The following is a 25,485-nucleotide window of genomic DNA, read 5'->3' on the forward strand; positions in this document are numbered from 1 at the left end:
ATCCCACACCAAGTCAAGTCGTGACAGCACAGTATGCACAAAGACAGTGCCTTTCTGTTTTGTTTGCCCATGACATTGGGATCTCAATTTTAAATAATGAAGTTTGTGGCTGTGGAGCATGTCTTGCTATGCCGATGGCAACACCACTTTTGACAGGCAAGTTTAAGATCAAATCTTTTCTTTCTTTTCCAAGGCTCCTGGTCGGACTTTTATGTCTCATGACTCATATACCACATTCATACCACACTCCGTTTCCTCATTCCTGTACCTTCTATGTGGATACAGTCTGAAGCAACCCCCACCCATGACAGCCACTCTAGCCTTGTCAAGGGTGAGTGCTAACTGGGAGAAGGCCTTTCCCGGTCCCTAGGGAGTCTCTAGCTCTGGACAATGTTTTGAATGTCCACCATACATTTTTCTAAATGTCCTCTTAACAGATCCCAAATTTGAGACAGCAGAAGAAGGGGCAATAAGAAGCCACAGTAAAGAATCAGCAACATGCCTGGCAGTGGTGGCGCACGCCTTTAATCCCAGCACTCAGGAGGCAGAGCCAGACGGATCTCTGTGAGTTCGAGGCCAGCCTGGGCTACAGAGTGAGTTCCAGGAAAGGCGCAAAGCTACACAGAGAAACCCTGTCTCGGAAAACCAAAAAGAATCAGCCACAGAGGGGCTTGCTTTGATTCCAGCTTTCCCGCTGCTCACTGCTTATCTTAGACCCCAGTCTAAGGGGTCTAAGTGAGGGGGTGATTAAGGCACCTACAGCTCAGGTGTGGAGCATTCCAAGCCAATGTTCATCCACCGCTTAACAGGACACATGCTCTGGAGTTCTGGAAATCAGGTCCCACCTCCTCCATCCTCTGTGGTGCCCTCTTAGCTTCCTAGAACGACACTCTGGGGGGGCTGCCCCTGTAGTGTTCAAAAGTTAAGTCTTTGGCTCTGCGTCAGGGACTGGGGCCCGGAATGTGTTGAATGTGTTTCCCATCTGTGCAGGCAACTGGAGCCTCTCCTTGAGCGATTGGGCAGGGCGGTTTAGCAGGTGCCTAAGTCTGAACATTCCTGAATCCGGAGGGGGCGGCTCTGGCTTTTCCAGAGAGCCCTACCCCGGCCACAGCTGGAGCGAGGCAGACGCGGGAGCATCCACCGGAGCTCTGCCTTGGCAATGAATGGAAGTCGGGATGTGGGAACCCGGGGCCCGGAGAAGTGCTTTTCCAGGACGGCGGCGGCGGCGGCCGCGGGAGCCGGTGCCCGGGGACAGCGGGAGAGCCGGCCGGTCCCGCCCGCGGGCCGCGCGGCCAGGTGCCGCCGCAGGGCGCGTCCCCGTGCGCCCCTTCCCCCTCCCGCCGACTTCCTGGTTCGCCGAAGGTGGCCGAGCCGCCGCCGCCGCCGCCGCCGGCCGGGTCGCGGGAACCGGGAGGCGGGGGCGGGGGCGGGGGCGGCGTCGCCACCGCGGTGCTGTCCCCGCGAGGCCGCGGAGGGCGCCGTGGGCCGGCCGCCGCTCTGAGCAGCGCGTCCCAGGCGGCGTGCGAGCGGGCGGGCGGGCGGGAGGGCGCGGGGCGACGGCGGCCCCGCAGCGACATGTGACCATGGACCGCAGGACCAGGTGAGCGCCGCCGGGGGCCCGGCGTCCCCGGCTCCGGGGTGCGGCCTGGCCCGGGACGGCTGGCTGCGCGGCGGTCGGCGCTAGGCCGCAAAGCCTGCCCGCCCCGCGACCCTGCTTCCCCGGGCCCGGTCGGCCGAGCGCCGGGGCTGGCTGGCGGGCGGGCGGGCGGGCGGGCGGGCGGAGGAGCCGGCGAGCCGGCGGGCGGCTGGGCGAGCGGTTGTTATGAAACCGCTCCCCCCCACGGCGTCAGGGTCGCCCGGTGCTCCCTGGTGGGTGGTGTCCCCAGGGTGGCCCGGGATGCTTTCTGATGCTTTCCCTTTATATAAAATGAAAGCGGCGCCTGTTTTTGTACAGCCGCTCAGTGTGCGCTGCTTGCAGAGTGGTAGATGCCCCAAGGTGGCTCTTCATCATTGGCCATTTTCCTTCTGGGGAGTAGGTAGAAAGCCATTTGAATAACGGTGGTGGCTGGGCTTCGAGGTGTCTTGGAGATGGGTGATGGCTGGTTTTCTTCTGAAACTTAACTTTGGGAAGAAATCCCGTCTTCTACCGCCCCCTCCCTCCCTCCCTCCCCTTCCGTTCTCCCTCAGTCTGGATGTATTTGTTATGCCATCGAGAAAGGCCCCTTGGATTGTAGAGAAGTATAACTGAGTCAGTATTCAGTGTTTCTTCCTAAGACTGATTTTAAACAGCTTATGGAAATAGAAGACTTATGCAATTTTAGAGTATTTCCTTGAGTGTTTGACACCATGGAGGGCAGGCAGGGTGAGTTAAAAAAAAAAAAGCATACTCTTTGGACAATTAATTGTATGATGAGGGGATTAAAAAAAAAAAAGTTCACCAGAGCCCATTTTTATGCCCATGAAACAAATTAATAGTGGGTGGAATGAGGAAGTGTTTATTTAACTTAAGTGTAAGTTAATTTATATGGCTTGTCTTTCCCTCTGGTTCTAAATGGGTGTCATATGTATATATTTAAAATCAATGTTTATTTAGAAGTGAGGAGTAGCATTGGTATCTTAAGAAAGTATGTTAAAAAAGCCAATATACAAAGGCACTAGTCGTAGCAGAAGTAATTGAAATATATGTCATCACTTTTTTGCATTGTGATGTTTTTACCTTTAACAACTACCCCCCCACCCCCACCCCATCATGACCAAACCCAAGGCTTCAGGCACTCTAGGCAGATACTGTGTACTGGTGAGCTACATCCCCAGACTTATCCTTACACCGTCTCATGGAAAGAGAAATTACAATAGCAAATTTTTGTTTGCTTTAGGTATCCCAGTAGATTTCAGTCCACTTTTTGAAATTTAATAAATAGGTTAAATGTGTAAGAAATTAGGATGAAAAAAACAACAAAGTAACTTCTAAAAGAAGTGAAACAAACTTTTTTTTTTTTTTTTTTTTTTTTTTGGTTTTTTCAAGACAGGGTTTCTCTGTGTAGCTTTGCGCCTTTCCTGGAGCTCACTTGGTAGCCCAGGCTGGCCTCGAACTCACAGAGATCCGCCTGGCTCTGCCTCCCGAGTGCTGGGATTAAAGGCGTGCGCCACCAACGCCCGGCCTGAAACAAACTTTTTATTCTTGGTGGAAGATTTAACGAGGAGGAAAATGTCCAAATTCCTTAAAGAAAATGGTATAAAGAAAATAATTTTTGTTAAGATTTGTTAGCTTGGAGTGTGTGAACAGCTTCTTACTTTGAACATACTTAAGTAAATAACATTTCAGGAAAAGCATGTGCAAAACATCCTATCCATGGTGCTTTTTTCTGTGATAGTCTCTAGAACATGGCAGGTGGAATCAGGATTTCATCCTTTATACTCAGGGCAGGTTCTTTGGAGAAAGCCCGAGAGCCTCTGTTAGCATTGTGGCAGTGTGAGAAGACACTTAGAGATGCACTGGCTTTCCAGTTTTGAGTCAATAAGATGAAAACTACTACTCTCTAACGAACTTCCACATTATTCATTTGATATCTAATCCTTACAGTTACTCTGTGAAGTAGACGGTACATTATAGGAGAGGAAGCAATCTCAGAGGTGAATGAAATACTTTGCCCTCAGATTCAGAGCTCCAAAGTCTGAACTTCAACCCTTATCAAACTGATAAAACATTATCATTTATATTTCTGCTACACAGTCATGGAGCCTCATCGAATCCACTGAGGCAGGAAAAGGACTAGATTTAGAATTCAGTAAATTACAGAGGATGGAGCTCTTCCTTAGAGTGAACAGACTCTGGGTTCGAGCCTTAGTACCACAAAAGCCCACGTGTACAGAGACATGATTGTATAGAAGTTTTATAGGTAATGCTTGTTTGCTGTGCAAAGTAAATATAACAAGATTCTCTTTATTTTAGGGAAAATCCAGAAAGAACTTTTGATTTGGTATTGAAAGTGAAGTGTCATGCCTCTGAAAATGAAGGTATGTGTGTTCTTTTACTTCCAAATGTAATCGAGTGTGTCAAAACAAGCGTTAATACTGTGTTCTGCTGGAGCATGATTCTGTCAGGAACCTGATAGTACCAGGTGTCTGTTCCAGGTTCTCAAATTGCTAGTAATAAAATAGTTGCGAGGTCTTTGCTCTGAGCTTGTAGGAATCAGGGTTGTTATCTGTGCAGCTTGGATTTCAACTTACAGCTCAGTTTTGCTCCCCGTTGACAAAACTGCCCTTGTTCATAGTAAGAAGGCATGCCTTTTCATTTTCTTTCATCTGTGTTGGAAAAGTCAGCTCCTTAAAAAAAAAAAAAAAATACTGTAAATTCTCTTGCTAGTACTAACGGGGCCTTTCCCAGTCCCTTCTGATGTTTCTGGAATACTGTGTAGGCTGAGTAGCTCCTTCTGTTGGATTTATTCCAGTTGCACAGAACTTGGGGAAGTAAACATGTGTGACATAACTTGGAAGGTTTTGGTTGTGGGTTCTATACAATTTTCCAGAAAAACAAACACTTACTCTTTAACGTATTGTGACTTTTGTCCATTTTTTTTTTTATCGCCTTTCTGTATTATGTGTGTATTTGGGAGCGGAGTATCAGTCAAAGGCGAAGGAACATCTCTTTTTGTTTATTTTATGCATGCTATATCTTCATGCATGTTTTTAATGTACGGCTCATTAGCAGTATACATCGCCCCTAGATGGCAAGGCCATTAACTGGGGTTTTGTGGAGACCAGTTGGCCATCCTGAAGCCTGGGTTGGGAAGTCTCTGACACTCTTAGTCCTAAGATTAGTCAGCAATTACATACTCTTAAGTCATTTGGCGCTGCACACCTTAAAATAGAGGAGCCCAGCCCAGCTGTGGTAAAATAGGCATGGCTAATTTTAGGTAGGAAATCACACACGTTCTTGGCTCCAGATCTTCTGTGTGCTTCGTTTCTGGTCTGCTGGAAGTACAGCTCTGATCAAGTTTGCCAGTTAGCAAGAAGAAATCCTAAGGTTCTAAGTTCTCTCTTCCCATTAGAGAAATCATCATCGTCATCGTCCTCTGAGTGGTAGAGTTCGTTCATTTGTGTACTCCCCAGGGATGGCCATATCCTCTGTGCAGCTTGGGCATGTTATGCTGAACACACACACACACACACACACACACACACACACACACACACACACACACACACACACGAACATTAGTGTTTCAGACTCCACTTCAGTCGATAGTGTATTTATGGTATGCGTTAACCTTAAAAGAGCCACCACGCTGTTAACCTAAGGTGCCTGAAGTGGCGCTCATCTGATGTGTTCTACAACAGGATGCATGCTTTCGGGAAGCACGGGAGCTTTTTCCTTTTGAACAAGTGTTCCTCAGGCTGCAAAGCCATCTTATAAAAGCACTTCATGGAACAACTGGTCTGTGCACGTGTTAATCTGTGGCCTTCATGTAAGGGCTCCGTGGTTTGGTCCTTGCTTCCTCCTGTCGCCCCTCTGCTTTCTGTGACTGGTTAGTCCGGTGACCAGCTGTTACTCGCTTCTTTTATTGCCACCTCACCTTGCTGCGGCTGTAAAATCAGACTGCTCTCCAGAGATATCTTCACTTGAGTTTTAGCACTTTAGACAGTCTGGCAAAGTTGGAAATATCATAAGTGGACAAGATAAACAAATTTGGCTCCTCTTCAAGCTGGTCAGTCCATTCTTTGTGTATGTGATGCATGTGCATATTAGTGTGTGTGTGTGTGTTCCTGTGTGTGAGTGCCGGTACACACATGCCATGGTGTCTATGTGGAGGTCAGATGAGAATTTCAAGTGTTGGCCATTACCTCTACCTTGTTTGAGACGGGGTTTCTCTGTTGTTCACAGCTACTGTGTAAACCAGGCTAGCTGGACCTGGAGTTCTGGGGGACTTCCCTGTCTCCCTCCTGTCTCCCCTTGGTGCTGGGATTACATACGTGTACTGCTTCACTGAACTCGGGTCCTCGGGATCCGAACTTAGGTCTTAACATTTGTGAGGCATGCATGCACTTTGCCCACTGAACCATCTCCCTGGCTCAGAGAATTGTCAACACATCAAGGTTTTCTTTTGTGCCCCCCCCCCTCCTCCCCAGTTTGGACAGTGTTGGGGATTGAACTTAGTACCACGTGTTCAGTCTATGAAAGTCTGAATCACTGAGCTCAAGTGTCAGCTTTAGCTTACTGCCTGGCACCAAACTCTAAAGATTTAATGTTTTTTTTTTTCCCTCACTACTGCAGCTCAGCCTCAGACTTGTGGTCTTCATACTTGAGCTTCTCAAGTGCTGGGATTGGGGTGTGCCACTCCATCTGGCTTGAATTCAACCACATCAAAAACATTACGTTTTCTTCCTTCAGTAATGCTTTAAATCATTTAAACATGATGAATAATTTAAGTTCCAAGAAGGTATAAACTTTTGTGCCTTAAGAAATCTTAGTTCCTATAACTGAGCTCTAAAAGTAAAATTTTATGCCACATTGCTTGATGTTTCTATAATATCTTATTAATTACCTCTTTCAGTGCTAAATATTAAAAGGAAAATATGTGGAAGTTCTTTGAAAAGTATTAGAGTATTTCTTTGTAACTGTCAATTTGTTTGTTTTAACAAGACTGGGTTGGATTTTGGCTTGTCTATGGGGTATGTTCTGTCACTGTGATAGACTCTGGGTTGGATTTTGGCTTGTCTATGGGGTATGTTCTGTCACTGTGATAGACTCTGGGTTGGATTTTGGCTTGTCTATGGGGTATGTTCTGTCACTGTGATAGACTCTGGGTTGGATTTTGGCTTATCTGGGGTATGTTTTATCACTGCGATGGACTCTTGCGTTTTATTTTGGCTTGTCTATGGGGTATGTTCTATCACTGTGATGGACTTGGAGAGTAAGCCCTATAAATTAGGATGCTTTTACAAATGTAAAACTGGCCCTAAGACTGAAAGGACACTTGATAGTCCGTGTAAGAGGAATGCCGTTGGGTGAGTCATCAGCTCTTATTATGAAATTACAGATTCTGTCATTCAAAGGCTTAGATATCTTGTGGTTTCAAGATGGCTATCGCTAGACCTTGGAAGCCTGCCTTCTTGAATATGACTGCAGGTGAAGGAGGAGAAGCCTTTGGCTTTTCATGACTTTCTTTAGAGCCAGAAATTTTCTCAGAAAATGTCTTCTTGAGCCTCAGTACCTAGAGTTGCTGTGGGTATGACCATTGCTTAGGAGGACATCATTGACCCTGTCGAGATGGAGGGTATTGTGATTGGCCTAATAATAATTGGCAAAGAGCAGATATTAGCAGATTAGTTGAAGTATCTTTGTAAAGGGTTGTTCAGAGCATCACTTTATTCTTTTGATGGCTTATTTTGTCATATAGAAAATGTGTCTTTAATCTTCATGTTAAAATATTTGACATGATTCTCACTCTTTTCATAGAGAACTTAAAATCTTTCATAAGTATCATATGTATTGTCAGAAATAAGATTAAAAATTGATTTCTCATCGTGTGAGTGTATGTGTGTGTATTTGGGTGCCTACAAAGGCTAGAAGAGGCTGATTTTCCCCCTGGAGCTGGAATAGTGACTATCAGCCACCTGATCTGCCTGCTGGAAACTGAACTTGAATCCTGAAAGAGCAGCAAGAGCTTTTAGTTACTGACCCATCTTGCCAGTCCCCAGAAATAAGTTATTAACTGTTTTAGTTCATTTGGATATGAATTAGTTGGTGAACTAGAGCTTGACATAGCAGATTTTCATCTAGTCTTTTGATGTCTTGACTTGTTTCAAGGCATTTCATTAATATTTCTGAACATAACACATATTTAAAAAATGTATTTAACTTACTTATTTTATGTGTATTGGTGTGAAGGTGTCAGATCCCCTGGAACTGGAGTTATAGACAATTGTGTGCTGCCATGTGGGTGCTGGGAATTGAACCCAGGTCCTCTAGAAGAGCAGCCAGTGTGAGCCATCTCTCTAGCCCCCCATAACACATTTTAGAATAGTGAAAAATAAGTTAGTTTTGTTTGGAGTCCCCTACAGATATGAAGCTTGCTGTGAGAGAGACTAGTGATGTTTGTCTCTTTTGTCCCATTTGTTAATAGAATTGTTTCTGGTGATGTCTTCATGTTGGCTATGGCCTCTGTTTTAAAGGAGATTTTCCTGGCAAGACAATCTTCCAGGAGCTTGTATTCCAGTTTTCCAGAGCACAGTGCCACAATTTAGATGTTCATGTTGTTCTTGGTGGCTCTCCAGCTCATTGCCTTCGCCACCCTTCTGCTCGCCCACACTCCCAGAGGCTGGGAGGTGCAGACGGCAGAGATGGCCTTGTCTCAGTTCTAATAACAAAACTCACAGTACTCTGCTTGCACCACTTTCTCCAAAGAGATTGGACACTTCAAGGAAATGAAAACTAACTTCCTTAGTAAAAGATGCCTTCTCTAAGGGTTTCTTTTTTGGGCGGTGGCTTTGGGACTCTGCTCTCTCTGTTTTCTTTGTTTTTCCCTGTTACTAACTGATTGTAAGAAGTAGCAGCAGCAGCAGCAGCAGCTGATATTTATGTAGTATTTACTTGGAGCCAAGCACAAGTCTGGGGGTTTAAAAAATGTACTAGGTTCTTAAGTCTCACAAAAATCTTACGAAATGCTGCTCTCATGAAGGGACCAAAAGCCCAGAGAAATTAAGAAATTTGTTTAAAGTAGTATCCCCGTCGTCTGAGGTTAATCACCTCTGTTTTGTCTCCTGTTGCATAGTGCCACATGTAAACTCATCGTTTACCTGTTTTATAACACAAGGGCATAGAGGATTAATGATATGTGTGGCAGGTCATTTTAAACAAGAATACAGTGTGTTTTCTGAAATTAATAAATTCGTTGTAATTCCTCTGAAAACAGCACTAAGCTTTCCCTTGTATAACTCTGTTCCTCCTCTTCATTTCCAAGGCTTATGTCTCCATATTAAATGACTCTGACCTAACACTTCTAGTTATTAGCAGTTCAAGCACACCTTTGGCAAACCTTGTTTACTCTATTCCCATATCATTATCTGATTATTTCTCTTAGGATCAAGTCCTTTTGTTATAGTTTTTTTTTCCTTTGATGTGAGTATCCAAGTTGGTATTGAATTATCTATTTTTTAAAAAATTATCTATGTTTTAAATCTCAACTCATGTTAACAGTTGAAAGCATTCATTTTCTTAAACCAGAACCTGAAGTCAAATAATTTATAGTCCCCTCCATACCCTGTATAAGAAGACATTTATCAACCTGCATTTGATTATTTTTTCTCGATAGTATGATGATGTAGTTTGCTGAATACAGCATTTTGGCACTTTCTGTGTTCATAAGGAGTTTAATATAGTCATGTATAGTTACAAAGGTAGCTTGATTATTTGCTATGCTTCTAGTAAATTCTTCACGAACCACATTAGTTATTTTCCTTAAGAGAGAGCTCACCACAGAATCTCACATCTTAGTGAATTCAGAATGGAAAGGTATATAGATTGGACCTGTGGTGGCCACTGGACACACAGATGCTGCTACAGTTAATTCAGAGGGTTTCTTGTAGACGTGATTTTAAATACAAATTGGCGTGACAGTAGCAGGAACATTTACATAGTGGGCATGGCAGTGTATCCTACAGAAAATTTAATGTGATTCTGTAGAGTCATATTCTTGAAATATGTCATTTTTCCCCAGTAGCAAATAGTTAAGGGTGTTCTTTTATATTTGTGTGAGGCATTATGGGTTCTTCCCAGCCTTGCTGCCCGTTGAAGTTCAGATTAAGCATCACTGTTGTGCATGTTTTCCTTGTTACTTGGGTAGTGTTCATTTGCATTTCATACTCCATGACCTGGTCTTATTAGCTGCTTTAGTTTTTTTCATGGTTGTTGCTGCTACTGCAGTCTGAGGTGACTCCTTGTCTTTGAACTTGGGTGGTTCCCACTGTAATGGGGTCCCAGGGCCCCTACTGCACTTGTATTCACTGTCCTCTGTGGCTGCTGTGACCATTCTAAGCTGGCACAGTCAGCAAGTTTGTTCAGGCTTTTGGTGTGTTCATTCAGTCCCTGGAATGTCTTTCCTAGATTTTCAAGGTGGTGTGTCCTTAGAATACTTATGACGATAGTCTGTAATTGGGAGATTTTTCTTCGTTTTCATGGTGTTTCCTGTCTGTTTTACAAATACGTGTGTTTAATTTGTGAATCAGAGGCAATACTTTACCTATGATGGAATATAATTTTAACTATGTTCTTAGATATTATTGGCTATATTGCCGTTTGTGGGGGCTACTTCAAGCAAGTGGCCTGGCTGTTTTAGGTAACAATGAGATCGTCAATTCTAATAGACTCCTTCCCCCATTCAAATGAGTTTTAGTGTTTAATATTCCAAAACTTTTCACAGCTGTAGTTCTTGGCTTTAGGCTAAAGGAATGTTATGAATGCTCAGACAGTCTTGTTCGTTGACTGTTGTTTACTTAGTTTAGGAATGATTCCAGATAGTTTTGAGAAGTTAAGACACCGGGTGTTCCTGTGTTGGAAGGCTGAGTGATGTTTCAGGCAAGGGTAGAGTCTTAATTGTACAAAAATTCATGGTTAAGTTGATTTATTTCAGGTAGCAAGTTGATTTTGTCTATAGAAGAATGCGTATTACCTCTTTGTGTGATGGGACAGTCATTGGCCTAGTGGAGAAACTTGTCCACAGTGGCCCTGAATCGAGCCCTGGGAGGTAATATTGCTCAGCCATAAGTGTTTGACTAGCATGTGTGAGGCTCTGGGTGACATTAGTGCTCAGGACAGTAGAGTGAATAGGAGAACGTGAAGCTTCCTAGAGAGGAAGTTGCTTCGCTGCCTGACCCGTTCTGAGCCACTCTCTCCCTGTGGGGTGGGTGGTGGGGCAGCTACCTGCTGCCCAGGACAGTGTCAGTCCTAAGCACTTGGTTCTAAAATTACCTCTCGTCTCCCCTATTCTTCAAATAACACACCAAGTGGGTAGGTGTTATTGAAAGGTCTTTTATGATTAAATTCACAGTGAGGTGTGAACAATTGATAGACAGCCCTCAAGGGACCATTTTAATTTTAAAGAAAGCCTTGTAAACTCAGGTTAATTAAAAAGATGCAGTTTGGAGCTGGAGATACAGCTAAGTGGTGTGTAGTTGACTAGGATGTGCGATGCCCTGGGTTGATCTCAACACAGCCAAACAATGAAATAAAATAAAATAAAAATAGATGTGGTTTGCCATAAGGGAGCATTCTAGTTTTGCCTTACTGTCTTTATTCTAGCTCTGCTATTACTCTGTAAGTTTTGAGTTAATGGCTTTAATAAGTATGTAAATATATTACGATATTAGGAATATTTGTGCAGTAAATTCATTAAATTTTGTTACATATATAACATTCCCAGTTAATAAAATAAAGCTGTAATATCATAGTTAAAGACCCTTGATTATGTTTTCATTTACCTGAGTAGACTTTAAGCTAGATGTTTTATAGAAATAGTGATAAAAACAATATTTGGCATTCGTAATATGTCAGGAAATATGACAAGTGTCTGTATATCCATATTGTTTTTACTATAATTGTAGGAGGTAGAGACTGTATTCTTTCAGAAAGATAAAGAAATGGAGGCTGAGAAAGTTTAAACCCCAACATGCACAGCTTCCAGAGGTGGGACTGGATTTGGACCTGCAGAGCTTCCAGAGGTGGGACTGGATTTGGACCTGTTCCTGTGATATGGAGCCTAAGCTCTTAATTGTCAGGCTTCTCTTAAACTAGTTCTTTAACACTAGTGAGATATTCGGCAGTGATGTTTATAAAGCCATACATTTCTGAAAATCCTTAATAAATTCTAGGCTTCGTCAGATCATATTATTATTATTATTATTTAATTGTAAAATGACACTTATCGTTGAGAGTGTGTGTGTGCACATGCATGCATGCACTGTGGCATGTGTGTGGCAGTCAGAGCACAACCTGCAAACACCTTTACTTGTTGAACCATCCCACTGTCCCAGAGTTATATTATATTATGATTAGCAAGGTTGTAGGAAGATGTGCCTAAACGCCACACAAGGGGTTAGTCTTCTCATTCATTTCAATGAATAAGAAGCCGCAGTTCCAAGCCCCAGTTATGAGTCAGGCTCGGATAAAAAGCAGATGGCATTGTTGAATGGGGTGTGTCACTTCCAAATTGTAGTATGCAGTCGGGGCTCTGATATGTAGCACTAATGTGAAAGAGCCTTGACTCCACTGTGTGTGAGTCTGAGGAGAGTGGAGCTGTGAGGTGATGGAGGGTGTGGTCATTAGACATTTCCCAGCCATCAGTGGGATGTCAGGTGATTAGCTTTTCCTAAAAATACTTTGAGCTTTTCTTCATATTTAAACTCTTGTGAATGATTCTGAGGAGATAGATTGCTTTTGGTATTAACATTTGCATCTAAAGGGAAAAGGAATGGCCTCTGCTGAAGTAGTGTATTCTGCCTTGGTCAGAAGCTACTGGTTCTTACAGGCTGGCTCAGTGTGTGCAGTGACTTTAACACTGAGGAAAGCACCGGGCGAGCTGTCTCTTAAACTTATGATTATTGTATTAGTGTATTTTTGTAACAGTGCTGGGGTTGAGCCCTGTGCTGAACCACATCCCCTGCCTCTGGGCTGGTAAAGGAATGGAGGCCCTGCTGGTGTTGAGGATTTAATAGTGGTGATCACTAAACTTGCTTCTTTAAGAACACATAGCTTTGGAGAAGGAAGCCACAGAAGTGAAAAGCAATACAAACAGGAATCTGAATATTCTTTCGGGGTCTGTTTCACACTAGCTCACCAATGTCCTGAGTCTTGTCCACTGGGTTTTTAGCTTTTGAGTCAAGAACCTGTCTCACTTGAGACTTGGGGGTAGGTGTCGTGAATGCTGTCCAGAATTACTTGTTAAATTATCTCCTGTTATTAAAGTGAAATTAGAAAAAGATTGTCCTGTACGACTCAAGCCTGGTGGAGATTTTGAAATCTTTTAGAAAATGTCAATGTAAAAAGACGGAAAGCTTGCAGATTTTTATCATCACATCAAATGGGTGCTCCGTTGAAGCCATTTTAAAAGTAGAACTGTTGATAAACCACAGGCTGACTTGGTAGGCAGAGATGATAAAGATCAGACAGGGCCTTCCTCTTTCAGTTCCTTCTTAGTTATCACTTGAACCTGTAAAAGAGCACATAGCTACCAGCGCACTTCATCCCGTGGTGTTCTGTTAGATGTGGAAGCTTCCAGAAATTAGTCATCTCAGAAGTAGATATTTCTGGGGTTAGTAGAAGAAATGCACTAATATAAGGGTGTACTTGATCTTCAAATTTAAAGTAATTACGATTAGGTGGGCTTAAGACTTTGTTACCTGAACAGCTATAAAACATAGTTGACTATTATTTATGAGTTTAAAATTAACTAATCTGTGCCCCTAACATTAGTTGGATTTAGGCTTCACCAGTTCAGGTATATGTGTGGTTGTAAAGATTTATTATTTTTAGCTATGTGTATATGTGTGTGTGCCTGTGTATGGGCACGTGCACAGGATGCAGGTACTTGAGGCAGCACTTGATATGAGTGCTAGGACCTGAACTCCAGTCCTAGTAATAGCCTCAAGTGCTCTTAAAAGTTGAGCAATCTGTCCAGCCCCTTAGGCATGGCTTTATTGCTCAGGAACATCATACATCTTCAGGGTCTGTGTATTGTTGCTCCTGAGATAATATGTGTAAAATGGTTTAGAAGAATTAGAAATAGTTTTTGTTAAGAATCAAATATTTCAGGTCCCATGTTAGAAGAATAAATTGTGTAATTATTTGGGAAATTTTTTAAAAAGATCTTGAATTGTAGCTAGAGTTTTCCTGCCTTGCCCACAGTCAGGACAAATCTCTATCACCCACCAGTCCCACAGCTGCTCAGACCCGACCAAGTAAACACAGAGACTTATATTGGTTACAAACTGTATAGCCGTGGCAGGCTTCTTGCTAACTGTTCTTATAGCTTAAATTAATCCATTTCCATAAATCTATACCTTGCCACATGGCTCGTGGCTTACCGGCATCTTCACATGCTGCTTGTCATGGTGGCAGCTGGCAGTGACTCCTTCTGCCTTCCTATTCTTTCTTTTCTCCTCTCTGTTAGTTCCGCCTATACTTCCTGCCTAGCCACTGGCCAATCAGTGTTTTATTTATTGACCAATCAGAGCAATTTGACATACAGACCATCCCACAGCATTGAATAATTTAATTTTTTCTATAAATCAAATAATATATAATAGTTGTAAAGCAACTAATGAACTTAATTTACTTGGCTTAGTAAACTATGTTAACACACACACACACACACACACACACGGTATTTTTGGGACCTTATTGTGTTGCTGACACGTGGCTTCATGATGAATACCTGCAGTATATTCATCTTAACAAGGGACACCGCTGTCATCAAGATTGTGTATTTCCTGTGAACAGATCCAGATGTGTTACAGAAGAAATGTAGGCTGGGAATTGTTAGGAAAAAAATTATAACTTCCAAATGTTTAATGGCAATTATAGTATTGGTAGTGACATTGAATGCTTACTCTAAAAATAGTAATGTTAAAATCCACTACTTGTTTGGACACAGGATTTGAATCTGTAAATGTTTGTCTGACTTTAGTCTAATAGTTGAAGACATAATTGAATCCATAATATTCTGCATCAAGTGTATCATTGGCTGAGTGTGGTCTGCGAGGCAGGTGCGGCTCTCCCGAACCCACTGCAGCACCGTGCCCTTGATTCTGACTGCACTGACTCGGTGCATGGCATTGGCCAAGTCCTTCACCTTGTACTCCTTTCCCTTTTGTGTCTGTAAGACCTTCGCGAGGCGTGTCTTCAGTTTTTATGAAACTCAACTACACAGTGGCAGAGAAGAGTCTTGTAAATTGTACCGTTAAACATTATAGTAAGAGAAACTTTGCTTTCAAGCTCTGTGGTGGTTATCTGTGTGCCAGAGTATAATCACTTGAGTGGAAACTGCCAACTTGGAAGAAGGGGCGACCTAATGGAAGTCTGACTGACTTTTTCCACGTCCCCTGTTTAGTGTTGTGGAAGCTCCAGGAGCAGGCTGGTGAAGATTCCAACCTGTTCTAAGAAGTTCATTTCTTGTGCCGAGGGGAATTTGGCCGAGGAGAGAAGTTGGCATGTTCATATTTGATCACGCCACTTAAACTGTGTGTTTTGAATGGAACAAGTGTAACTTGGAAGTTACAGTGTGGCTTTGCCCTCCCCTGCCCTACCCTTCTCTGCTTCCCCTCCCCCTCCCCCTCCTTTCCTCCTCTAGCATTGGACACCTTAGGCCTTGAGTGTGCAGGTCTGTGTTTGGCCACTGCTATGCTTCTGTTAGGCCGTACCCCCCGCCCCCCACCAAAAAACTTCACAGGTGTAAACCCTAGCAGCACAACGGGAGCTCCGTATACCTGTAAGTTTTCAAACTCCTGACAGTTAACCTTGAGCAGCTAGGAAGTTGTTAGGAATGGTGCTAAGTTGAGATTCAAGACATTATGCAAGTTCAGCGTTCTCAGAGGGCTTCAGTTGAGAGGTCTGAGGTAATCCGCTGAGTTCTGTGAAAATAAATACTAACAAGAGGTTGATATTCCTTATCTGAAATGCTTGGGAAGGACTATTTTGTGTTTTGGAGTTTTTCAAATTTTGGAATATTTTTATGTGTATGTCTGTAAACTTCAACTATATATAAAAAACAATTGAGTCTCATTTTAGATTTATATATAGTGAGCCACATACAATATCTTGTGTGTTTATATATTCATACACACATATGTAGTATCTGGGAATGGGGCCAAAATCTAAAGTGAGATTCAATTTATTTATAGCAGAAGTTAATTTACAATAAATTATATATGTATATGTACATAAATAAATGATTGAAGGTAAACATATATATGTGTATAATGTGTATACATGCACGCACACATACACACAAAACTTATTGTTTATACCTTTTGCTCCTTTGAGACAGTGTCTCACACTGTAACCTGAATTGACATAGAACTCACTATTTCAGTCACCCTAGCCTCAAATTTATGGCTGTTCTCTTGGTCCCCAAGTGCTGGGATTAGAGGCGTGAGGAGATCACATGTGGAATTTTCCATTTGTAATGTCATGTTGGTGCTCACGGTGCCAAAGTTTTCAGGATTTCTGATTTCAGAATTTTAAATTTGGAATGTTCAATATGGACTGTGGTTTGTAATGAGAAAGACTGTAAATTCAAGCTTATCCACTCATGACATCACTTTTACTTATCTGGATTTGTTTATAACTTTCTTGATTAGGTATGAAATTTAATTGGGGTCTAGGCATTCATTATCTTTGAAGTAAGATTCTGGTAAATCATTGATAAACATCTCTTCTGCGGATAATTTAATACAAGCCATGGAGCTTATATTTGCAAAAAGAAATTTAATTTACTTAAGACTGTACATTCCTATGTCACGACTGTAGTGTTTCTTAATTTTATTTATAGATGCCATAGAAAATAATAGTAGTTTTGCCACATCTGGGAAAATAGACCTTCGGCAATGGCAAGAGGTCACTGGCCTGGCCTGGGGCCAGGGTTGAAGGCTCAATATGTTCTCAGCCCTCTAACCCATTAGTGACACACACTAGACTATTTCCTTCATGTCCTTTTTGGTGAGAATCTACTTTTTTTTTTTTAAACACTGTGTTTTATCCTAATTTCAGATGTCAGAACTCTGCAGTGATAATGGAGTTGGAAGAATTTGGGCTGGAGTTCTGGCTTAATAAGCTTTCGAGCCTTAGGTTTTAAAACGAATCTTTAAAATTAGAGCCGTTAAAGTCCCTTCTCTATTTTCTCAGAAAGCTGTGAGGAATTGTAGGAGTAGACACACACACACACACACACACACACGTTTTAAGCTGGAATTTTCATTATAATTTAAACAGATACATTTCTTTTATAACTCCTCTTCTGTATTATATGTATATATTTAATATATAATGATCTAATATCACAGTATACCAGTGAAGGCTTAAATGCCGGATTTAACAATGACAATAAAAATTAAGAATTATAAGGGTACATTACATTTATTTATATCTTATTATTTCAGGCTAAGGCTTAGTATATTCTTTTTATAACAGTCACCTCTACAGATTCAGTGAAATAAATAAGAATTTCATAGTCATTTATTTTTTAATGATTTTTAAAAATATAAGATAATGAATAAAATTCTGTAATAATGACTCATACTGTGAATCTGGCCACTCATACCACTTTTTCCCATTAATAAAACTGTCAGTCTAAAGGGAGCATATTCTAATATTAAAAAGCCTCTGGCTTTGACATGAAAATCTACAAAGTGGTAGGTGACTATATTAAATTTGTTCATCACGATCCACGAAACGTTCTGTTTCTCAGTCATGTAGCTGCTTTGTTCAGGTTAATCATTCTTTAGTAAGAGAACTCATCCGATGCCATTGGTCATGAGTTTTCTGGTTTTCCTAGACATCTGTAGTGCTGTTGTGGAGCCTAACAGCTTGTAGTGGAGCTGGCCATTGAGAATATGCAGACCACGTGTGTGGCAGACTTGTCTAGCCCAGGACCTGCCAGGATCCACTACTGGCTATGGTTTTATCCTAACCAGAGTCTGGGAGTTCTTATGGTTAAGAGACAGTGATCCAGAATAAAATCTAAATCTAGAAGCTCCATGATTGGAACCAGATAACCACATTTCTCTCCACTCAAACATATAGTCTACTCTGTGTGTGTGTGTGTGTGTGTGTGTGTTCATATGTGCCAGTGCATGTAGAGGCTTGAGGTCCATATTGGGTGTTACTTCACGGGAGTCATCCTGACACAGGCTCTCTCACTGGAGCCCACAGATTAGGCTGTCACAGAACTGGCTGGCCACTGGAGTCCAAGGGATCCACATCTCCATATCCATTGTACTGGGATTCCAAGTACACATGCCTACTACAAGCTACAGTTTTATCTTAACTACGGTCTGAAAGTTTTATGGTCGAGATTCCTTATCTTTCTTTAGGTAATAGGCAGCATAGTGCAGTGATTCCTGTATGTGTTGAGTCATTTGGTAAGCTGTGTTTATCTTTTTTTGGGAACACAGCTTCTCATCTACACGTGTTTGGAATATTTGTTTACACTATAAAGATGTGTCTTTGCCAAAGACGTCTTCTGATTGGTTTAATAAAGAGCTGAATGGACAGGAGAGGGTAGGTGGGATTTCTAGGGAAAGAGAGGACAAGGAGGAGGAATCTAGGCCTGCAGATTTCGCCAGAAGACTTAGAGCAAGTCTGATGTGCCGTACTAAAAAGAGGTAGCTAAGCCACGTAGAAGAACATAGATTAAAAATATGGGTTAATTAAGGTATAAGAGCTAGTTGGAAACAAGCCTAAGCCAAAGGCCCAGTTTTCATAATTAATAATAAGTCTCAGTGTCATTATTTGTGGGCTGGTGATCCAAAGATAGTTGACAAGAAAGCTTGCTACATACGTGTGTGGGCACAGCATATTTTTTTTTCTTGGAAGAACTTATTATTATTCCCTCAAGTAAAATTCAACAAAGCACAAGCCTCTGCGGTGCCCAGGCTCTGGGCTGCTGATGGTGTGTGCATTTCTCAGTATTGCTCAGTCTGCTTTCAGTTTCTCCTTGTCCACTTTCCTCTTGACTCCATCTGCTCTTCTGCCTTCCAGCTGGCCTGTGTGTCATCTCCGGGCAGCGATCACCTGCTCCTCCACTGTTCATTACTCCATAGTACCTATAGTTTCTGCCGCTACTGGAATGTGTCTTGTCTTCAATGACCAGCTCATTTCCAGACATTCAAAGCCTTATGTTGGACTCAGTGGCATCTTTGTTCCATTGATTGTTCATCCACTCGAACGTAAGCAATGCCTCTATTTTTGATAACTCATTTTAATTATTCAGATATTTTGGCTTCACTGTGATGTGAACACTCCGCGATGTGTGTATCATGTTTTGATCCTGTCCACGCTGCCTTTTACTGTTTCCCACCGTTCCTCCACGTCCCCAGAGTCCCTTCCCTTCTCCTTCTAGTTCCTCTCTTACTTCCAGGCCATCTTTTAAAATGTCACTTGGTGCTAAAGGTAGTGTATAGATAATCCTATGCCCAACTACCAAAGAAAGTATGCAGTTTTAATGAGATAGAAAATGTTTAGCGCTTACTAAATTAGTTAGATTTCTTTTCTTTTTTTATTTTTTCTTTTTTTTTTGAGACAGGGTTTCTCTGTGTATCCCTTGTTGTTCTGGAATTCACTCTGTAGACCAGGCTGGCCTTACATTCAGAGATCCATTGCCTCTGCCTCCTGAGTGCTGGAATTAAAGGCAAGCGCCACGACTGCCGGCCAGTTAGATTTCTTTAAAACACCATATGGAACTGCTTCTTTCATTAAAGACAGAGTGCTTGAGAACCAAGTAATTACAACTAGGTGGTGTATATTTTTTAATTGATTGAAGTACTGCTGCTATTAATATGCTTGCTGAACATGACCTATGTAAAGACTTATTTATTACCAAGGAGGTGATGGAGAAGAGCTGTTCTGAAACAGGCAGTGAAAATGTGGAATCAGAACTAGTCTTTTGTCTTTGGTTTTTACTACACATATTTTTTTTTTTTGGGGGGGGGTTCCAGATTAAAAAAAGTTCCTTCAGCTTTTTTTTTTTTTCATTAATGCTAGATAAGGGAGGCGATTGAACATTTATTTCCTATGACTTCTTTTCCTCTCACTCTCTCACTTTTGGCACAATTTCAATAAACATTCAACATTGACTAAGTGGTACTCTGAATGACTATTTTTATGTTTAATATATTTGTGCTAGCGACATTGCCGTCTAGTAGCTGCCCAGGACCGCTTCTCCCATCCGGTTGTGACTGACAGCAGGAGGCAGTCAGCCAGCTCTCTTCCCACGGTCAGTCTGTGCTGGGCCTTCACTTGATTTGGTGGCAGACACAAGTCTGATACAGTTGTGGTGACTCACATCGCCCTCCCCCTTCACGTAAGCGCTGTTTATGAAAAACGAGCAGAAAAGACAGAGTGTAGGTCCCTAGGGATAGGATGGAGAAAAACAAAGAGTGCAAGCGTCTCTTGCTTGGCAAATCACTTGCTGACCGACTTGGCCATCTTGTTATTGATGGGCATCTTGAAGAAGTGGTCAGACCACAGGCACACCGTTGTCTTCTCTGAAAAAGTGCCAAGTGGCACCGGAAAGCCTTCAGATTTGGGAACTCATCCAGGCACTTGGGCTCAATCCTATGGTTCTAGCTTAAGATGTCGTAGGTGAGAAAGTCCATAGAGGTGAGTTTTACTCCTGCAGACAGCGAATTTCCCCAGGAGTGCTGCGGGTTGTTTAAGTTGTGCAGGTAGCTGTTTTAAGCACTGAGGTGTCAGGCTTTCAGCGTCCCAGGTGTAGCAGAGCCAAGCAAGTGGTACACGGAAATCCATGACTCGGTTCTCCGTGATGTCCACTCCTCTCTTTTCTCCTTCGGTATCAGCACACGTGTTGTCCTGACCAGTGGTGTAGCTCAAGAGTGCATTACTCTGGGTGAGCTTTTCATCCATAAAGTAGGATGGTTAGGAAAATCTGGATTAAGCTGGAATTTCCAGTCCAGTGACTGACTCTGGTGGTAGTGAGGAGCTTCCCTATGGGTAGGTTTCAGGAACCCAGATGACCTCTGACAACAGTAGTAGGGTTCATGCTTTCTCTAATTCCTAGGCTACAGTATTGCTTGGCTGTGCTGCTCCATGTGAGTTTCAGTTCTGTATTGTAATTATGTTTGTGTTGGTGATGTAGTTCTAATGCTTTAAGTCAGATTTTCAAATGTAACACATAATGTCAGTGCATCTGAATTTCACTTGTCTGGCTTGATGCTCTGTGCTTTGAAGGCATTTGAATAGGTTTGTGCTAACGGATGATAGTGCGTACCTTTTACCATCCCCTCACCCTACCCCGATTTTAAAAGTCAGATAATTTTCTCTTTTCATTGTTTTGACATCATGTATAATTCCCACCCCCCTATTTTGCAGTTTGCTGTTCATAAATGTATACTTGTGCTAAAATTTAGAAAATATTTTTCATAGTAATTATTCATTTGATTTTCATGTCAATTATGTTGTAGATGCTAATATCTTGAGGAAACTGAAGCATATAGAGATGAAATGACCAGACTCAGATAACTGGGAAGCTTAAATTCTAAGATTACTCTAATTTTAATACATATAGATTTTTTTATATAAAAAAATGAAGTAAATTATGAGTGGCCCAAATGAGTCACTTGAATGAGTTTAAGTAGAAATTAACTTGTTCTTGCTAAGGTGGGTTGGAGACAAATACATTATGTTGCTAGTTTGTGTCTATGTTGATCTGTGAGTGTAAATGATTCCAATTTAAGGAAAATTATCTAGGCCCATCATATACAATTCAAACAAAAGAGGAGAATAATAAACAGACACTAGAAATCATTTTAAATTGCATTACACTGAGAATGTCATGGCTAATAATCTTGTTAAACCTTTATATAAAGAACTATATGAATATATGTGCATCAGTAGTGCATAATGTCATAAAATGGGTCATCTTTCCATAAACTGGCTTCATCTTCACTAACCGACAGCTTGGTGTAGACATGGTTCCAGTTCATGTTTGTTTTGACACAGGTTCTCACTATGTGGCCCTGGATGGCTTGGAACTCTGTGTAGACCAGGCTGGTTTCATACTCTGCTTTGTCTACATAGAGATCTGTCTGCCTCTGCTTCCTGGGTGCTGGGATTAAAAGCAGCCCTGTGCCAGCCTCTTTCTGGCTCTAAAAGTAGAGATCCATTTGAGATTGAATTGCTCTTAGAATCCCACTGTTTGAGCATACTATTCACACATCTCACTACATATATATTGTTATTTAAATAAGTTCATAGGAATGTCATTGAAGGTTTAATGTGTTGTCTGCTTATCGGTCCCACTATAGGTATGCGCCTTTGTTTTTATGTGTTCTTTGAGTTTCATACATTGTGTTTTGATCATATTCATCCCCCTCCCCCAACTTTTCCCAGATCCAGGCCCTCTCATTTAGCCAACTTTGCATTTTTTAACTCTTTCAAGACCAGTCTGTGTTGCCCATTCTTGGATGAGTGGTCTTCCACTGGAGAGTGGTTAACTTATCAGGGACGACACCTTTAGAGAAAAACCGTCTGTCCCTGACCATGGCAGCTAACAGTTGCCATCAGCTCCATGGCTATGGGTAGGATTGCATGCCAGACTCTCCTCTCCATTCCATGCTGAGATTGGGTCTGGCTTAGGGGGGTTGTGACCCACAAGTTGAGAACCAGTAATCTAATTGCAGTCATATAGGCAGTGCTTCAACTGTGATCCATATTTTGGATATTTGCTTTCATAATTATATACTTACAAGCATTTTCTAATCTCTACTGTGACTTTCTTTTAACACATGTACTCTTTAGAAATGTGACATTTAATTTCCAATTTCTGGGGTGTATTGTTATTATTGATTATAAATTTTCATTTAATTTATTTTTTCTTTTATTTAAGTCAGAGCATATACTCTCTGTGTCATTAGTCCTTGAGAATGTGTGTTCTATTTCATGGCTTCATAATGTGGCTTATCTTGGTGAAGATTCAAATTACCATAGATAGGACTTACATCTCACAGTTGTGGTGATGCACTGGTATATTGATGCCAGTTAGGTAAAGTAGTATTCTTCAAATCTTATGTCTTTTCTGACACTTCTGTATCTTTTAATAACCAAGAGAAGAATGTTACAATTTCCTATGTGATTGTGAATTTGATTGGCACCTTTCAGGTTTTTCAGTTTTTGTTCCACATACTTTGAAGCTGTTTTGTGAAATGCACATTTATGATTGTTATCTCCTCTTCTTGTGCATGCTGGTCAGATGATCTGCCACTGAGCTACATTCTCAGCCACCTTGTCACCTTTTCATTTCAGGCTCTTACTAAGTTGCCCAGGCTGGCTTTGAACTTGCTCTGTAGCCAAGGCATGGGCAAATTTTTCATTCTTCTGTCTCTACCCTTAGAGTAGCAGGTATCCTAGACTTGTGCCCTAGCTGTTGTAGTTTCTTTATGAACTGGCTCTTAATATATGCTGTTTTCTGTCTTCCTTTAGTTCCATATAAATAGAATTGCTTTCTTGTGATTGGTGTTTGCATGGCCTTTCTATTTCTGTTATAAAATTATCTGAACTATTTATATCTATCAGCATATATTTGTCTTGCCTTTCTACCTAGTCTGACAACTGCTGACTATAATTAGTGTTAGTACATTTACATTTGATGTCATTATTGATACGGTAAGGGTGAGACTGCCATTTTGTCATTTGTTACTAGGGTTAAAAAATTGTACCAGTTGATTTTTGGTGGGGATAAGAGCAAGGCCTCACTGTGGAGCCCATCCTGGACTCCTTAGAGAGTCACGGTCCTCCTGCCTCTGCCTCCCAAGCACTGGGTTTACAGTGTGTGCCACCACGTGGGCCCGCCATAGTTTTAGCTGGTACCTTGGTAGAAATATTAGTCCATACTGTGTATGTGATAATGTGCATCCACTGCTGCCTTCAGTGTTTTCTCTTTACTGGACTTCTTCAGTAAAGTGATTGTCGTGTGCTTGTCTAAGTTTCTTTTCTCTCCTCTGGTGGGGCTCTTGGATCTGTAAATGTATAGATCATTATTTGTTTTCTAACCATTTTTCTGTTCATTCTTTCTTTTCTGTCCTTAGGACCATACAGAGCTCTTGTTTATTAAATAATTTGGTGTGATCTCACAAATCCCAAAGGCTCTTGGTTTATTCAGTATCCTTTGGCTCTGTTGCTTTAGTTTGTATAGCTTCTGACAGTCAATATTCTGGTTCTCTCACCTATTCAGCAGCTGCTAATCTGCTGTTAAATGCATATACTTGTGGGCTTCAAATAGTGTTTTTTTTTTTTTTTAAGTTCTGGATATTCTATATGGTTCTTTTGATTAGTTTGTATTTTTCCACTGAATCTTAATCTGTTCATTCTTCTGATCTTTTCCTTTGATTCATTAGAAATATTTTCAATAATGTATTATAATATTTTGTTTAGTTTTATTTTATATTGCTTATAGTGGGTGGGTTGGCTAGTTTGTACCTGTCAATGCTTAATGGCCAAAAGTGAATACACAGTATTGTGCTATCTAGATCCTAGTAGTCCTAAAATTAGAGCTCCCCCTTTTAAAATTCTTCAGAATATCATAATGATAGATACTCTGGAAATGTGTCATGTTCCAGAAAACAGAGATCTGAGAATGAAATGCAAATGATGTACCAGAGTATAAAGACTCATGTAACTGTTATAGTGATGTAGAACAAGGTGGTGAGTATAAAGACTCATGTAACTGTTACGATGATGTAGACCAAGGCAGTTACATGAAACACTGGTTATAGTTACTTACTTCTGTGAAGCATGGTGATCACTGAAACGTGTTTTTGTTTTGATGCAAGACCTTGCACGTGATAAGCAAATATTATACTGCTGAGCAAACGTAGTCTGGGCTGTAGATACCATAACTTTATATGAACTGTGTTTTGAAAGAATTAAACTTATTGCCAGGCGGTGGTGGCACACGCCTTTAATCCCAGCACTCGGGAGGCAGAACCAGGCGGATCTCTGTGAGTTCGAGGCCAGCCTGGGCTACCAAGTGAGCTCCAGGAAAGGCGCAAAGCTACACAGAGAAACCCTGTCTCAAAAAACCAAAAAAAAAAAAAAAAAAAAAAAGAATTAAACTTATTATAGAAGTATAAGACAGCCGTATTTCATGGTCTTTACCTACTTGAAATAGTGCCACTGTATTACATGGTATTATATTTATCTTGGTAATTTAAATGTAACTTGCAGAGCAAAATGGGATTTTACATCCGTAATCTTACGTTCACTTTGAACTTTTCAACAACTCTATGTCAGACTCCTCAGCTATAGCCCCTTACTGTTGAGAAAGTAAAGCTCCTTGAAGTTCTTGATGCCAAGGTTTCAGGATTATGGAATGGAAGAGCCAGGACTAAAATGGTGCTATCTCTGTTGTCTGTACAGATTGCCAGATTTGTTTTAGTTAAGGTACTTTTAGAAAAATTTCTGGTCTATAATTTGTAATTTTAAGTTTCATTTGAGTAATTAGGTTTAAACCACTATGTGAAAACTTATTAAAAGCTAGACCAGGTGGTGCATGCCTTTTATTCCAGCAGGTAGCAGGCAGAAGGAGGTAGATCTCCGTATTTTAGAGGCTGGCTAGTCTGTATAGTGAGTTCCAGGATAGCCATGGCAGCATTGAAAGACCTTGTCTCAAAAATCCAAAAATAAGCAAATAAAAACAATTTACCCACTTTATTAAAGGGCTGGAGAGATGGCTTGGGGTTTCAAACTACACACTGCTC

The 25,485-nt window shown here is 41.4% G+C and overlaps 1 protein-coding gene across 4 annotated transcripts in view; it reads left to right on the plus strand.

Annotated features, from left to right (window-relative positions):
- Positions 1 to 1,355: 1,355 nt before the first annotated feature.
- Dennd1b (DENN domain containing 1B) overlaps positions 1,356 to 25,485 on the plus strand; it is a 218,205-nt gene continuing 194,075 nt past the window's right edge. The window contains exons 1-2 of one of the 4 annotated variants that reach the window (XM_076547525.1): positions 1,356 to 1,600; positions 3,953 to 4,017. In XM_076547525.1, the coding sequence (XP_076403640.1) occupies positions 1,584 to 1,600; positions 3,953 to 4,017 (82 nt within the window). In that variant the 5' untranslated portion in view covers positions 1,356 to 1,583. Of the gene's footprint in view, positions 1,601 to 3,213; positions 3,234 to 3,952; positions 4,018 to 25,485 lie in introns of those variants that run through there. The other 3 variants (XM_076547526.1, XM_076547527.1, XM_076547528.1) reach the window with 3 other exon arrangements.

The sequence above is a fragment of the Peromyscus maniculatus genome, chromosome 11, assembly GCF_049852395.1.
Source record: "Peromyscus maniculatus bairdii isolate BWxNUB_F1_BW_parent chromosome 11, HU_Pman_BW_mat_3.1, whole genome shotgun sequence".
NCBI lineage: Eukaryota > Metazoa > Chordata > Mammalia > Rodentia > Cricetidae > Peromyscus > Peromyscus maniculatus.